General features: G+C 35.6%; 1 protein-coding gene and 1 long non-coding RNA gene across 8 annotated transcripts; one reads left to right on the forward strand and one right to left on the reverse strand.

The window, feature by feature from the left end:
- The first annotated feature begins 2580 nt into the window (after positions 1 to 2580).
- Positions 2581 to 7418, forward strand: LOC132598552 (glutathione S-transferase zeta class-like). 5 transcript variants are annotated; one of them, XM_060311495.1, is made up of 10 exons: positions 2684 to 2711; positions 2803 to 2919; positions 2997 to 3053; positions 3626 to 3654; positions 3740 to 3811; positions 4679 to 4732; positions 4852 to 4927; positions 5065 to 5126; positions 6556 to 6655; positions 6797 to 7418. In XM_060311495.1, the coding sequence occupies exons 2-9, from the start codon at positions 2814 to 2816 to the stop codon at positions 6652 to 6654; spliced, it is 555 nt and encodes a 184-aa protein (XP_060167478.1). In that variant the 5' UTR covers positions 2684 to 2711; positions 2803 to 2813; the 3' UTR covers position 6655; positions 6797 to 7418. The 5 variants fall into 5 exon arrangements, 4 of the variants coding, with proteins under 4 accessions (XP_060167475.1, XP_060167474.1, XP_060167476.1 ...); XM_060311492.1 differs by lacking the exons at positions 6556 to 6655; positions 6797 to 7418 and adding an exon at positions 5866 to 6549 and having other exon boundaries at positions 2581 to 2711; positions 2826 to 2919; XM_060311491.1 differs by lacking the exons at positions 6556 to 6655; positions 6797 to 7418 and adding an exon at positions 5866 to 6549 and having other exon boundaries at positions 2636 to 2711.
- Positions 7419 to 7786: 368 nt separating this feature from the next.
- On the reverse strand, positions 7787 to 10907 carry LOC132598553 (uncharacterized). 3 transcript variants are annotated; one of them, XR_009566598.1, is made up of 5 exons: positions 10501 to 10907; positions 9856 to 10019; positions 8422 to 9107; positions 8192 to 8286; positions 7787 to 8100 (listed from the first exon to the last, which is right to left on the reverse strand). It is a non-coding gene; the product is annotated as an uncharacterized LOC132598553 (long non-coding RNA). The 3 variants fall into 3 exon arrangements; XR_009566600.1 differs by lacking the exon at positions 10501 to 10907 and adding an exon at positions 10199 to 10494; XR_009566599.1 differs by lacking the exon at positions 10501 to 10907 and adding an exon at positions 10137 to 10494.
- Between the last annotated feature and the right edge of the window lie 4527 nt (positions 10908 to 15434).

Below are 15434 nucleotides of genomic sequence, written 5' to 3' on the forward strand. Positions count from 1 at the left end.
GAAAATAACCACGCATTGGATGAAATCTAAGAAGTGAGATTTAATTTTTTTTTTTAGTATGTTTGGCATGCAATTTCCATGTTTAATTTCTAGTTATATACTGGTTTTGAATAGAATGGATACGGGAAACCATCCCAAATAATTTTTTTACTTTTCTTTTCAATTTTGATCAAGAAGTGTGTACATCTCTAAAAAGAGAAATATTTTATTGTATCGCACAAGTTTTCAAGATTAGAAAAAAGGCCGCAGCGAAATTACTTCTGAGCCATTAAAAGTTTACTTCCACAGTACAAATGATATGCACAAATTAAGATATTAAAGTGTAAACCAAAATAAAAGTAGCTTAAAAAGAGAATACTACCCTGTGATGGAGACTTCCTATCATTAACAAATTGAAAGAGATTTTGGTGTTGAGATGACGAAAAAGAGTACTATAAATGCATGACCAGTGCTTCAGAAATTCAATTCTTTGGAACCTATTGAAAACATATGAAGGATTTTGCCCATTTTAACTCTTCTCAGCATACACTATGCACTGGATTGTGAGTAGTGTTGTTTCACTTTTTGCATATCTTGTAAGCTTAAACAGCTCATTGTTGGCATGAGAAGCATCAATGCAATACTTGTGGCATCTCTTGGTTAGTTTTTAAGGGATTCATACATGACATGTAAGCCTTCTCATAGAAAGATTTGATGACTCGTAATACTTAAAGTGACCAGGCATCAGGTATGAACTTACTTTTCTCGTTCCAGTATGCATTGCCTTTTTCCATTGCGTGACCAATAATAGTTCATGAGGAAAATATCAAGATAAGGTGTATACTTTATAACATATTATTTGGGGTTATGGACTTGAAAAGACATCGGAGTAGTTGAGGTTATTAACAGTAGGAGTTATGTAGATGAATATGTGTCAGTTAAAGGCATAAGATTAATGGATATTATTAGGATAGAAGTTATGAAAATAAATGTGTGAGTTATAAGATGACTTTTTCAAATAAAATAATTGAGAAAAAAATGAAGAATAACTAAAAAAAGGAGAAAAAAGATAAATAGAAATCGTGACCAAATAGAGGTGACGCATCACCTTATCTATGTCTAGCTTTATTATAGATATATAGATTTATCCCTTGTGTTGTTTTTCTTCTTCTTTTGCTCACCACTTCTTCTTCTTCTTCGCATGATTTTGTAAAGAAATCCAATCAATGTACCTCTACATCAAAACTTGAAATTAAATTAGTCTTACGAAGAAAAAATGCAGGCACAGAGCGGCGTGTTTTTTCTTTTATATTCATTGGTACCATAAATGGAATAATTGTAATGCAAATTTGAGTTCTGATGAATTAGAATATGATCTATCCTCATGCAGAGCAAGCACGCGTATTCAATTCAAAGAACTTGACGAATTCATTTGGAATAAAATGAAAAAATCTATCAAACAATTTACTCAATTTTCGTAGTTCAAAATGCTGTAGTTCAAACTTCAAATATATATCTATAAGAAACTAGTCCATCGGTAACTAGATTTGTTTTAAACCTGTCCTAAAAATCAGCTAGTTGGTGTCATATCTACGAGGAGAATTTCAAACTTCGATAAAGTTGGTACCTTTAGTACGACTTTAGTAGTTTGGCAGCAGTATACTACTATTTAAAATCTTAACTAGTTGTCTAAACCCTTCCCGCGTAAAAAACTATTATTATGACATAATTTCAATGAAGTCTGTACTTATATATACCCTCTTAGGCGTTGGTTAGTCATAATTTTAATTTAGGTCCAAGAATTAATTAATTAATTAATCTACTTTTGAATTAAAGAAACTAAAATAAAAAATTAAAGAATGCGGATGTTTAAGTACCTACAAAGTTGCAAAATAGAATGACGCAATTCCAAAATCTGTGTTCCGTGCACTCCATTGTTTGGGAATCAGGAAAGGCTTAACTAAAATTTAGATTAATTGCACAATCAACAAGGTCAAATATCAGAAAAGAAATTAGAAATAATAGTAATAATTGTAAATACCGAGTTTATAGTTACACAGATAAAGAAGGAAATGACGGAAGGCTATAACTTGCAGAGTCCTAATTCATAGAATTTGTAGATAGATAGTCTATCTGTTTGTTTGGCTGCTGGTTGGGTTACTCTTGAGGTCTAGAGGATCCTCGCACCCTTCCTAGGAGGTGGCCGGGACTCTAGATGCTCTTAGTGGTCTCTTTGGTTTGAGTTATAAAATGGGTTATGTCATTATTAATTTTTATATCACGTTTGGTATAAGGTATAAATTTATTCCGAGATTATTTTATACCTTGTATCAAACGTGATATAAAAATTAATGCTGAAATAACTCAACTTATACCTTCTTAACCCACTTATACTAGAAATATTTTATACAGTATAAAATAATATCAATAGATGGAATAAATTAGTCCCGAGATTGTAATCCCGGGACTATTTTGACTAGCAACCAAACGACCACTTAGTGCCTAAATTATATCAAAATAAATCTCTTTCCTGATTTGGAAATAAATTCATAAATTTTCAGACTTATTTATTTTGAACTATAAGTTTCAAAAGTTATGTTTCTTTTTCAAATGTCACGCTCAGTCATATCAGTTCCTATAAATTGAAACGGAGAGAGTATAAGATATTCACTCCTTGTTGATCATTTCTAAAAAAGTCCCACAATTATATTTTCCAGGCAACTTTGGCTATGGTGAGTACTTGCCTCTTACTATGTTAATTATGCTTGCAAAAAACAATAATATGGGTTTTTAATGGTAATCTTTATTTGTTTAATGGATCAGTTATTTATTTCATGAATTATCAGACAGGGAGTGTGGAGGAGTCAAAGAAGTTGCAGCTCTACTCATATTGGCGGAGCTCATGTGCATTTCGTGTCAGAATAGCTCTCAATTTGAAAGGTAAAACTCTTTTCTTTTGATTACTTGAAAAGAAATAGGAGTATTGTTTATTAACCCTTTTTGTTTTTCTTTGTTAGGATTGGAATATGAGTATAAAGCTGTTAACTTGCTCAAAGGAGAACAAACGGACCCTGGTTAGTTTCTCCCTTTTTCCTTTTTGGGTGTTTAAGCTTTTTGAACAGTTGAAAGATTGTTGTTTTAGGCAGTTACAAGGAGCTGTTGGTGATAAATAATTAGGACCAACAGTTATCTATTAGTTGTTAAGTAACTGTTGTTGATGAATATGAAAGATAGTATTAGTGATTGGAAAATTAGAAATTTAGTGTAAGAATTAGTGGACTGAATGTGTAAAGTTTATTGGGTTGATTCCTCAAATGATCACTCAACTAGTTGAGTTGTTATCTCAGAAAGTCACCTTTCATCTTGATTCCAATTTCCTTCAACAAAGAAAGTGACTTTCTGAGATAATAACGGAGTATTATCATCTGACTGAGAAATCAACTCTAAGTTTATTGGACAATAGAGAATGTGTGGTATTTGTTAGTTAGAATGTTATTTGGAGCTGCTGATTGTAATTAGTTAGGATTAAAGATGAGAAATTGGGTTTAGGGCCGTTAAACAAATCATTGTAGAATTCTTCTGAACTTTTTTCCTTCTATGCTGAATCCCCTTGGATATGTGCCGACTTTGGTTGATGGAGATGCAGTAATTGCCGACTCTTTTGCTATCATAATGGTACGTTTTTCTTGTGCTCTGCCATTTGAGTGTGTAATTGTTTATCATTACTACGTTGTTGGTGATGAGAAGATTTACTGGGCAGTATCTGGAAGAGAAGTATCCCCAGCGAGCATTGTTGCCTCAGGATCTTCAGAAAAGAGCAATCAACTATCAAGTACAAAAGAAAAGTGGATAGTGGTATTTTTTTGCCATCAAGAGCTAAAGTTCTTTAGTACTGATTGAACAAAACGGAACTAAAGTTTTTAGTACCTTGTTCTGGAGGCTGATTATTTAAACTGCTGGACTGAAATACTGAACTTTAGCGATTTCATGCAGTGGAATGAAAATGATTTGGTTATCACCTGCAAGCTCTGCTGAAACACTTTCCTCCAATACTGCTTTTAAAACCAATACTGCTTACTTGAAAATAAAAAGAACTTAAGATACCCTGATCGATACTTATATAAGAAAAACAGATTGTACAATGTTGAATGATTTAGCACATCATTCAATTCGACTTGTTTTCAATCTAGTTCCTGTTGAGGAATTCAAAGAACCGTGTGCATCTTAAATATTATCTACTGATGACTTAGATATACTGCTGCTTGTTGTATAGATTTAGTATTTGATTGTTTCAGCACTTAGATGTGCCTCGAGTGACTAAAGTTACAGGGTCTCCTCTTCTCACCTGTATGTGAGCTTAACTTTTTAGTATTTCCAACTTCATCTTTTATTGGGTCCATGAGCAAAGCAGGATAATCCACTTAAGCAGATAAAAATACCAAGTAGCTAGCGAAAACTTTGGGACTCTGCTATCATCTATCTCGGAATATGGCCTTCTTTGCTACCACTTCCACTACTGCACTGATACCTCACTTGAAATAAACTGCAGGAAAGTGAATACCTATAGCTCTTTCTGAACCTTTATCCTGTGTCCTGTGTCTTTCTCTTTGCCTCTTTCTTCTTTCTGAAATATTCTTTTGCTCAAGTTCTTGGAATTGGAATTCATTCAGCAAATCTGCCATGTTTTCCATTTCTGCAGGCAGCAAACATTGTTGCGGCAAACATTCAGCCTCTACAGAATCTTGCCGTACTTGTGAGCTTAAAATACTATTCTGTTTGCTAGTCATATGAGGTCATTTTCAAGTGTATACAGATTCATATGATTTACTCTCTCTCTCTTTTTTTTTTTTTTTTTGGCCTTCTCATTCACAGAATTACATCCAAGAAAAAGTTGGCCCTAATGAGACAACCCCTTGGCTTCAAACTCATATAAGAAAAGGCTTTGAAGGTAATATTATGCTTAGTGCCTTTGCAGACGTAGCATGAATGGATGCTAACTTATCTGTCCCATAAAATTTGTTTTTGATACGTATTTTGGTCCCAGTTGGTCTAGAGTTTTTCTTAACAGAGATTTGCTTTTCGCAGCACTTGAAAAGCTACTAAAAGATTATGCTGGGAAGTATGCAACAGGAGATGAAATTTATGTGGTTTGTTGCTTTCCAGTTCATATATTGCTGCCTACATATGCACCGGGAGCAGATAATGCTAACGAATGTCTTGATATCTTTCATACATGCATTGATCTTAGAAATACACCATGCACTTCTAAGTCTTTTACCCCATATGTCTCATATGCTTTCTTTTTTCCTTGATAACTAAAGGGAAATTTTATTGACAATATTCAGGGAAATGCTGTTAGCAATATCCAGTAAAATCTCTACCCTTTCTATCTCCCAGTCATTAAAATTCCTTCTAAATTAAAATGTTCATGAGCTTCCATCCCAAGAATCAGCTATTGCACCATTTTTGTCAAGTACAACAACAACAACAACAACCCAGTGAAATCCCACATAGTAGGGTCTGGGGAGGGTAGAGTGTACGCAGACCTGACTCCTACCAAGGTAGGACGGCTGTCAAGTACAATGCTCTATAAATCAGGAACTGTGACAGCTAAAGATTTGTCATTTGTTAGGTCCTCATATGCTTTCTTAATTTGGTCAAATAATGTAAAGAGCATTCAATTATGACATAATAAGTAAGCTCACCAAAACTTGACTAAAAAACTTGCAAGTATGCCTGCATGATAAAATAGTGATGACTTTAATGGTAGAATAGCAAATCCCGATTCAGTTCACTCAGTATTTCCTCTAACAGACTGAAAAGATGGACCACTTTTATGCCATATCGAATCCAATTCAGATGCTTAACTTGTTTTGCAACTTGCAGGCCGACTTGTTTCTGGCACCTCAGATCTATGCCGCAGTCAAGCGTATTGAAATTGACATGTACACACTAGGATGTCTATGCCTTTATAGACATCCTAGTGTGTGCATGAGAGTCATTTTCGTTTCTACTCACTTTTTGGTACTAAAAGAACATGGTACAATCAAGAATTTGTAATCCTAAAGAAGGGAAAATAACGTCTTTCTTGATTTATGTAGAATCTTATTCAGTGTCTTGCAAGCCTCAGTTAATTAGTACCTGATCTTGTGAATTGTTTCTTAGTGGCTTGCATAATGAGCATCTACAATATACTTATGTTTTCTCACATCTTGGAGTAGAGACAAGGCAGTGCACTGCTAGCTTCTTTATCAGATAAGGGGGACTAATTTCTGCTTCATTTCATTTGTCTCCTGATAGCTGCAATCGATTGTTCCCGTATAGTTTACCTTACTGTGATTAGCGTCTTGCCAATCCATTGCTTTGTAACTTTTCTTTTGGTCTATTTCTTCTTTTAATCAATTGTCGCTTTCAAGAAGTAAATTCTCCTCTCAAAAAGCTGGATGGTATATCCACTTCACTTGATTTGCCTTAGTCAATGGTGGAACTTTCATATTTCTTAGGTGAAGTTATACGTATACATTACTTCTCTTTAACTTATGTATTCTTCTTAAAAGTTGTCGATGCAATGTGCAGAATCAGTTCCCTACTTTGTTGAGGGTATATGAGGCTTACCAAGAGCTGCCTGCTTTCCAGGATGCTATGCCAGAAAAGCAGCCTGATGCCACCGGCTGAGGCAAGAATCCGAGTTTGTTAATTGCTTTGGAGATGAAGAATGTTTGCTTTGGTCATTTGTTATTTTGCCTTAAATAATCATACTTGTGCACCAACAACCACTGATATATCACATTTAACTAATTAGTATTTTAATGAGCAGGCCATCTATCACCTTGAAAGTTCCCTTCGAACCATTGACTCAACTGCTGGACTTGCATTTTAACAGAATGCTTGAAAAGGATGAGGATGGCGTTTGGTTCTTTCATGTCAGATCAGGAAAAGTGGTTTGCACACTTGCATGCATGGCACCTATGCTTCTAGTTATGAATAAAAGTACATATAGCTATGTATCACTTCGCTTATGGCGAAGTCATGATAATACTGAAGTTCAAATAGTGAAAATGGTATTTCACGTATGTTAAGGGGCCTTGGATGAACATTGTTTGGTCTATGTTGTAATTTGTGAGCTATAACAAGTTCCTTGCATGTTGAAAAAGAGAGTGTTTTTGTTTGAACTTTGTCCAAACAAATACTACTCGTGCATGTACTTTTGTAGCTTGTTGCCGTGTTGGGAAGTATCGGAGGAAAAAAAAAATTCTACATGAAACAGAGATTTTGCATCATGCATGTACCATCATGGAAGAGAGATGATTTTAGACATGAACAATAAGCAACTTCTAAAGTTGAGTTGTCTCTGGTGAAAGAGTAGAGAGTATAGGCGCAGTCTACTTCCTCGTGCAAATGCTCTAGCCTTAAACATCCCCCTACTACAATTACACGAATTGTTATTGTTACAACATACAGGCCTGTGCTATGTTTGAGTTGCTTCCCTGTCTCCTATTTCCCACACCTCATACTACGTATATGCAAAAAAAAATATAGGTTGATTGTTTAGAAAATATAGATAATTTAGCGTTTATATGTATCTGCATTTTAAGATTTCACACCGGGTGCAGTTTTTATCTAATGCTAACCATTTGTTTATAATCAGATGGTAATTTGGTCACTTTATTTTATAACTACCTATGTGGATACTAAAAGTGTTTTCCCAAAAAAATTATTTATATTACGTCTCTTTGTTAACTTTGATCTGACTTAGTACTTCCAAAAACGAGACCTTAGGAACATAAACGAGAATGGAAAAAGGAAGAGCAGGAAACAGTTGCTAGATAAATTTATAGAAGATTGAAAGACTAATTCATGTGCAGAACAAAAAATGAATCTCAATAAAAGGCAAATTCAGCATTAACCATTTATGCCTGAACTCTTAAGTTACATGCCAAGCTTCTCAGCATTTCCCTTTTATGTTACATGCCAAGCTTCTACCCCGAGATTACTTCAACTTCTTGCATTTGACATTTCTTTTCGGTCTCATATTTGCGGCAGTAATAAGTTTATATTGAGAGTGAGGCATCTCGCGTAACTTACCAAAACCATTCATGATAAAAGTCCCACACTTCTGACCTGCTCAAGAGAATAACGAATAACAGAACATTAGCAAGGAAGTTCACATGCACTAATAAGTTGGAACAGGGAAATGGGCGTAGCAGCCTACCAATATGCCAAGAACTGAAATGGTTCATACTTCCCACCAATTCATTCAACATCTGTTTGAACTGTCTTAATCGTGGTGGAGGTTTTTGCATGAACCTGAAATTTTAGCACCATTGAACCTGTCTAAGATTCCTAGTAACATAGAATTTCAGGGGTATATAACATGCAGGGGTGTACATTGGCACAAGTAATAGACTCGCCTTTGAGCAAGTTTGAAGCAATAGTTAATACCTGTTTTAGATGCCTAACCAAAGCATACCAGTACATTAGCACAGGTAAAAGGGCCAAATCCATCTATTTCTCTCAGTTGCTCAGCCATTTTATCATAGTTGGACAAGCTTGGGTTGCTACAAGCTTCTTCAAGTTTTTTGAGCTGAATCCTGCCTTCAACTATGCCCTTAGCAAGCTTTATAATGCGCCCAGCTCTATAGCCAAGACCGCAAAGCTTTGCTAGAAAACTCTCATCAAGGCCTGCCAATTCTTTCAGGCTAGGGAAATTCCCAAGCTTATTGAAGCTCAGCTCTCTATCCTCTGAAGGATCAGAATTGAATGTTTCACTTGTACTAACTTCACAAACCTCTGTAGTAGCCTGACAAAGATCCCTTTTTTGTAGAAAAACCTCTTTACCATCTGGAAATGCAGGTTTCACACTTACATCCGATTTCTCTTCATCTATGAAAATTTCTTCGACCTCTGTAAGCCTCTCCAACAAGTTTCTGGAACGTCCATAAGCTCCAGCTCTTTTCCTTGATTCTTTTCCTGCTAGTGTTTTTGGAGTGAAATGCTCAGATTCAGCAGTTACGCCCTTGAACTGATTTCAGTTATCTGCAACAGGAAAGCATGCAGCTGACGAGGGACAGTTTAGCTCCAACTGAAACTCACATAATGACTCAGCCATGCTCAACGTCCTTGACCACCTATGCATTGAGATAATCAGAAAAGGCTACCATTTAGGAATATCTCTTTCTATCAATTTTATCTAAACATCAAATCAAGCTGATTTTTTTTTTTTTTAAATCACAAGCTAACAGATTTCAGCATGAGAGTTCATATAAAATTCCAGAACAACCTCAACAAAAAATCTGTCTCTAATCTCCAGTTGCTCATTCCCTCTAGGGTGGAGATGTAGGGCAAGTAAAGTTGAATTATTTTTGTTTTGTTTTGATACATAAGATAATTTGAAGTTAAAGCACTAATCAGTGGTGGACCCACACTATGCCGAGGGTGATCCTCCGAACCCCCTCGGCGGAAAAAAATATTATTTTTACAAGGTTAAAATTATTTTTTATGTATATATAGTAGACGTTGAACCCCCTTAGGCTTCTTCGTACATTTACTTTTTTATATTTTGAACCCCCTCGGCGGAAATCCTGGCTCCGCCACTGGCACTAATACAAGGACTTATTAAATAAGTTAGAACCAAATTGAAGATTATGAGAAAACAAAGGTATAAACTTAGATCCCTGAAGAGTTTTACAGTTTTAATCTACTATGCAGTCACCTAGAAAATTATCCCAACAATTAGACAATTGGTGCAGTCCCTTATTTTCTTCAAATTATTCTGAATCTTGATTTCCTTGCTCAGAAATTCTTAGCAAAGGTTTATACTATATTGTATCTATTAATGTAACTAGTTTAACATTGGTACTCAGTTTAACTACTCACTGGCAATTGCAGAGCAGCATACACTTGACCATGTCCTCAAACAATGTCGGCGATCTAAACACTCTCCCAAATCCACTCTCCTTTGCTTCTTCACAAATATCCTGAACCTCTTTCACTCTTTTGTTCTCTTCCACCGATAATCTCAGCATTCGCCTCACTTGACCCTATATAATAACAGTAAAAGTAAAACCCCAGCCAATAAACCAAACTGTATAGGAAATGCAAAAGATATAATGTTCAAAAACACACCCGAAGTATTACATTTTTTGTGAGTTTCCTACCTAAACTACCGGGCGCTTGCATCTCCTACCTAAACTATCACCAACTATTTATCAAAACACACCTCGAAATTAACGAGTCAGCTGCCATGTGGACAAATATTATGGATAAAACGAGTCAGCTGCCATGTGGACGAAATATTATGGATAAATTAAGACGTCGTGCGCTTTTTAGTGATTGTATTCAAACACTGGGTCTAGTCGGTTTAGACAAATAGTTGTCGATAGCTGGGATAGGAAGCGCAAGCACCTGACAGTTCACATAGGAACTCGCAAAAAAAAAATGATACTTCAGGTGTGATTTTCCCCATTATCTCAATGCAAAACGTACAAATTGAAACAAATAGTTAAAAGGAGTAAAGAGTACCAGCAAAGAGCGTTGGTGTACAACAGAAAGAGAATCGGTACCGAAAACACGTAGAAGGAGTAAATGAGGAGAATCGGAGGGTTGATATATTCGGACGAGAAGAGATTAGATCGTCGTTGTCGGATAGGCGTAACGGACGTTCTAGGGTTTTGGAGAGTGGGTCCCAGTGGTTTGGAGCCATCATGAATAAGCCGTGGCTACATACTGATTTTTCCAGATCGAATGCGCCGTCGCAGTCGAGTGGTAGTTCCACCACTACGCTGCGGTGGCGATCGGTTTCTTGCCGGCGCTGCATTTTACTGGTCAGAGCCCTTGGGGTGACAGAGTAAGAAGTAATAAACCTATAGAGCATTAAGACTCTTTAGTTTTAATAAGTGTTTAGTTTCGCCCTAAACATTTTTTTTGGAATACTTTGTCACTCTGATATCAAAATTGCAGATGCATTATATTATCTCTTAAGATTTAGATGACTGAATTTAAATAAATATTTGAATATTAAAATATTGTATTTTGAGATCTGAATACCAAAACTATAGGGGAAGTGAGATAAAATGAGAGGATTGTAGTAAAAAAATGATGAAATGTATGAGATATTTATAGGTGAAAAATGAGTTAAATTATAATTTTTTAAACTTAAAGGTTAAACATAGTTTTAAGGGGTTGAGGGATCCTTTTTTGGGCCAACAGTTGAATTGTCAATCTTTCCATTGGCAACGGTCACTTGGCCACTTTATTAATTCTTTAGGTCCACTTGCTCATTATTAATTAAAAAAGAAAAACAAAGGAATAGTTAACTAGTTTGAAAAAAAAAATAACTAACTAGTTTTCAAACGTTGAAAAAGGTCACTGTCCACTTCATTAATTCTATGGCACTCAGCTGACCACTGACCACTAATTTTTTTTAAAAAAAAGGAGAACTAATTAGTTTTCATTTAGTAGCAATTAAATATTAACGGATTCGACTCTTTTCCATTTTCATTGTCTCTATTTTCTCCAAGTTCTTACTTGAATAAGAGACACATTACATAAGTTAAAATTAATGGTTAAGTTTTAATTAACTAAAGTAAAATTCTAACTATGGTTTGAATAATTAATAAATATTTCATATATTTGCTTCCAAAATTTTAAGAATCCCACAATTATAGCTACAGCTATATTATTGGGATACAATGTTTTTAAAATACTTAATATTAGTAATAAATGTAATACTTATCTTTTTTTTTTTTAATATGAGGTGGGCCGAGCCAGGCCGGTGCCCCCGATGAGCCATCACCCGGGCTGTTGGTGGGCCAGGCTGGGGGCTGTCCACCTTGTCCGCCCAGTCCCCTAATAAAACTCACCTAACCCAGCCCCTTACACCTCTTAGTGGGCTTGGGCTGGACCGGTGGTGGGTCGGGTTTACCGCGTCGGGTCTGGGCTGGCCCGACCCACTTGACATTCTTACCTATAAAGCATTAAAGCCCCTTTAGTTTTAGTAAGTGTTTAGTTTCGCCCTAATTTTTTTTTTTTTTTTTTTTTTGGAATACTTTTGCACTCTGATACCAAAATTGCAAATGCATTATTATCTCTTAAGATTTAGATGCCTGAATTTAAATACATATCTAAATATTAAAATAATATATTTTGATATTTGAATACCAAAATCATAGGACCGATTATTTTCTCAACACCGGAATATGTAAAAATTGTCTTACAATTAATAAATATAGGGTTTAAATAAAATATTATATTAATATAATATTACATTGATAAAAAAATGATTATATGATAATTGGAGATGCTTATGCCTAATGATGGTGGTTGTGTGTGCTGACTAAGAATTATGTTGGTAATGGTGTTTGGTTTTTATGACGTAACTAGTGGTGATAGTAGCTGATATTAGTGATTAACAATGGTTGTTAATCATGTTGGTTGGTGGTGCTAATTAGTAAATGTGGTGGACGACAGTGATATTTAATGTCGGTGGTGAATGATGACAGTAGTTAGCGATATATAGCGATGCCTAATTGTGGTGATAGTTGTTAGTGATCGATGGTTGTAATGGTGGTTGGTGGTGACGACTAATTATGGTAATTGGTGGTCGTTGGGGTGATGATGGTTGTCATACCCCATTTTTTAACCCCGGAAGTTAAAGTAGATGGCACGACATATTGGAGATTCCTGTTTTTGTTTGTGTCAAAGAGTCGCCACCTAATTATTTATGGTGAATTAGGACACCTAAAGTTTAAAGTTATGTTTAAAGTTAACTCTGCTTAAGGTCTGCAAAAAACTTAAGATTCTAGGTAAGGGTTCAATTAGTCTAAAGGGAAGGTATTAGACACCCTTTAAGACCCATTAACAATGGTTAACCGATCGGACTTAAAATTAATTAGGCTAAATATAAATATAATATTATAGAAAAAAGGAAAGTAGTTTTTGTAAGTATGGCTAAAATTATAGATAGATATGTAAGAATGCTATTTAAAATAGAACTTGTAAAATAATAATAATAATTTGTATAAAAGAGTATTTTTAATGCTATTTTGAAATACGACTTACAAATGTTGTTAAGGTTTTAAGACGAAAGTATAATAGCGTTGTTTAAAATAATACTTGTAGAAAATAGCAATTGCATAAAAGAGTTTAGTTAAGAATAAACTAAAAGAAAGCGGGACATATAATGTTTATATGTGGAGGAAATGACTAAAATTCAAAAGAGTTATTTAATAAAGTTTTAAAAGTTGTTCTAGATAAATATGTATTTCAATGTGTATTTCTGAGTGTTGAAAAAAGAACTAAAGTGAAAAGGTTGTTTTTGTTGAATTAGCTTGCTTTTTATTTCTTAGAATAAGCTAGCATTAGTGTAAGATTTGTGACGTTTTAAACTTCTAAGATAGTAAGAGCGAATGTTGATTCTTTTAGCTTGAAGATATGTAAGCATACCAATTTGAAAAATCAATTACTCCAAGTAAATATTATAGATACTATTAACAATTTAGAAAATAGAGTTGAATGTAATTTTTATGGAATTAACTACCCATAACTAAACTAAAAAACCCTTAATGTGGCTAAGTTTATCTAAATTAACAAACAAAAAATGTTAGCCATACAATACACATTAAATGCATACACAAAAAAAATGGAGTAGATATAATTAATGTAAATGAGCTCAGCCCATTTTTTCTTGGACTGCTGCGGTCTACTGACTGTTGAGACAGATTCGAGAGAAGTTGTGTTGGGCTTTTAGTTTAATAACTGGTATAATATATATTATGTAAATAATTAATATGTAGAAAAATAAATATTCTGCAAAGTGTTGTCTTGTAATTAATTTAACGATTCCAAATCCAAAAATGAAACGATGACTTATCCGTTTAAAATCTGTGATAAAGTAATACTTATAATGTTAAAAAAATAAAAGTAGCGAAAATAATAGCAGTGAAAAAAATAAAGTATTTAGCTCGTCAGTAAATTTAGAAACTCGGGTAAATTAAATAGGAGAGGGACAAAATTGGGTGTCAACAAATGCCCCTCTTCGATCGGAGATGATGTAAGAACCTTCGGGCGAAGAAGTTGACGTAGTAGCCAATTTTGTTTGGACCAACGAATATGAATTTATAAGAAAGTACGATTTAGAAAAATTGATGGCAAATATTATGAGGGCCGAAGGAATTATGGAAAATTTATGGCCAAATCTCAGTTTCGAGTCGCCTACATATCTAGGGCTGCATTAGAATCAGGCCATGTGTAGTTCGAAAGTTTTTGTGGATTGATAATCTTGCGGGGGTTGTAGACCGGTGACGAGAATGTTCAAGAATAGAACATATGCTTATAGCCTCTTAATTATAAACGTGGCGCGCAACACACCTTTAAGTAGGACTCTACTAGGCACGATATAAATTCGTCGAAGATGCCCCAGTGTTGAGTTATGGAGACACTGGGGGTGTAGAAAGGAATATGAGATTGTGAAAAGAGTAGATTTAGTAGAGTTTTAGCGGAGGAATTAAGTTCGAGAGTAGATTCGTGACCCTTGCTTATGAGTTTGATATTCCTCTTCAGCAAATTTGCCCCAGTTCACTGCGTAAGATAAAGTTCCACGTTGTGTTGCGTCTCTGCAGGTTGTACATTCTGCCAAAACTGAAATTCATGTCAAAATTAGTAATAATGTTGAAAGTGCAAAATTATAAAGAGTGTAAAATGATAGTAAATATGAGTGTGGGAATGAAGATGAAGCCTTGTGGCCAATGTTGTCTCTGGTTGTCTGCAGGGACTTGAATGAATGTGTGATGCGTATGCCGAGGATGTGATAAGGTCTCTAGTTGCAGTTGAAGATGATAGTGATAAGGCCTCCGGCTGTCTTCCGGGACTCGGTGATAAATGATATCTGCAAAATTTAAGGTAAATTCGTTAAAGTAGGTAAAGTAGATGATTAAATAAAGAAATGAAGTAAGGAGTGAAGTAAGTGTATAGCCGTTTGGCTTATGCGAGTGAGGCCGTATAGCCATGCGATGTCTCCGGTTGTCTTCGGGGACTTGATGTTGTGCCTCCGGTTGTCTTCGGGGACTTGATATTGTGCCTCCGGTTGTCTTCGGGGATTTGATGTTGTGTCTCCGGTTGTCTTCGGGGACTTGGTGTTGTGTCTCCGGTTGTCTTCGGGGACTTGATGTTGTGTCTCCGATTGTCTTCGGGGACTTGATGCTGTGCCTCCGGTTGTCTTCGGGGACTTGATGCTGTGTCTCCGGTTGTCTTCGGGGACTTGATGCTGTGGCTCCGGTTGTCTTCGGGGACTTGATGCTGTGGCTCCGGCTGTCTTCGGGGACTTGATGTTGTGGCTCCGATTGTCTTCGAGGACTTGATGCTATGGCTCCGGTTGTCTTCGGGGACTTGATGTTGTGCCTCCGGTTGTCTTCGGGGACTTGATGCTGTGCCTCCGGTTGTCTTCGGGGACTTGATGT

This window comes from Lycium barbarum, chromosome 6 (assembly GCF_019175385.1).
Source record: "Lycium barbarum isolate Lr01 chromosome 6, ASM1917538v2, whole genome shotgun sequence".
NCBI classification, from domain to species: domain Eukaryota; kingdom Viridiplantae; phylum Streptophyta; class Magnoliopsida; order Solanales; family Solanaceae; genus Lycium; species Lycium barbarum.